Genomic DNA, 410 nt, shown 5'->3' with positions numbered 1-410 from the left:
CCCCCCCAAGTCCCCCCCCCCCGCCCGCCCTGCCGGGGCCGCCGCCGCCGCCCCACCCGGGCCGTGGGGCAGAGCGCGGAGCGGAGCGGTGCGAGCCTGCCCGGCGGAGCCGGGACGCCGGCGCTGCCGGTAGGGGCGGGCGTTTGGGAGTCGGTGCCTGAGGCGCCGCGTCCCGCCGAGCCGCCCGTCTGACAGGACTACGCCAGCTGCATGGGAGGAGATGAGCGTGGCGGGGAAGCAGCCTCCTCCAGCACCGCTCGAGCGCCCCGGCAGCCTGCTCGTCCCCACCTGGGTAAGTACCCGCTCTCCCCTCAGCCCGTCCCGGTACCAACTCCCGCGGCGGGGCGGGGGGCGGGGAGGGTCCCGCCGGCGGCGCTGCCCGGAGGGCGGGAGGGAGGCGCCTGCGTGAG

The 410-nt window shown here is 79.5% G+C and overlaps 1 protein-coding gene across 1 annotated transcript in view; it reads left to right on the top strand.

Annotated features, from left to right (window-relative positions):
• Positions 1–220: 220 nt before the first annotated feature.
• The window catches only part of SNTG2 (syntrophin, gamma 2), a 302,322-nt gene continuing 302,132 nt past the window's right edge, over positions 221–410 (top strand). The window contains exon 1 of the mRNA XM_010566720.1: positions 221–292. Within this exon, the coding sequence (XP_010565022.1) occupies positions 221–292 (72 nt within the window). The remainder of the gene's footprint in view (positions 293–410) is intronic.

This window comes from Haliaeetus leucocephalus, unplaced genomic scaffold (genome assembly GCF_000737465.1).
Source record: "Haliaeetus leucocephalus isolate CR32 unplaced genomic scaffold, Haliaeetus_leucocephalus-4.0 Scaffold217, whole genome shotgun sequence".
In the NCBI taxonomy this organism is placed as follows: Eukaryota; Metazoa; Chordata; class Aves; order Accipitriformes; family Accipitridae; genus Haliaeetus; species Haliaeetus leucocephalus.
The sequence above is the reverse complement of the archived record's forward strand: the minus strand, read 5'-3'. Positions and strand labels throughout refer to the sequence as shown.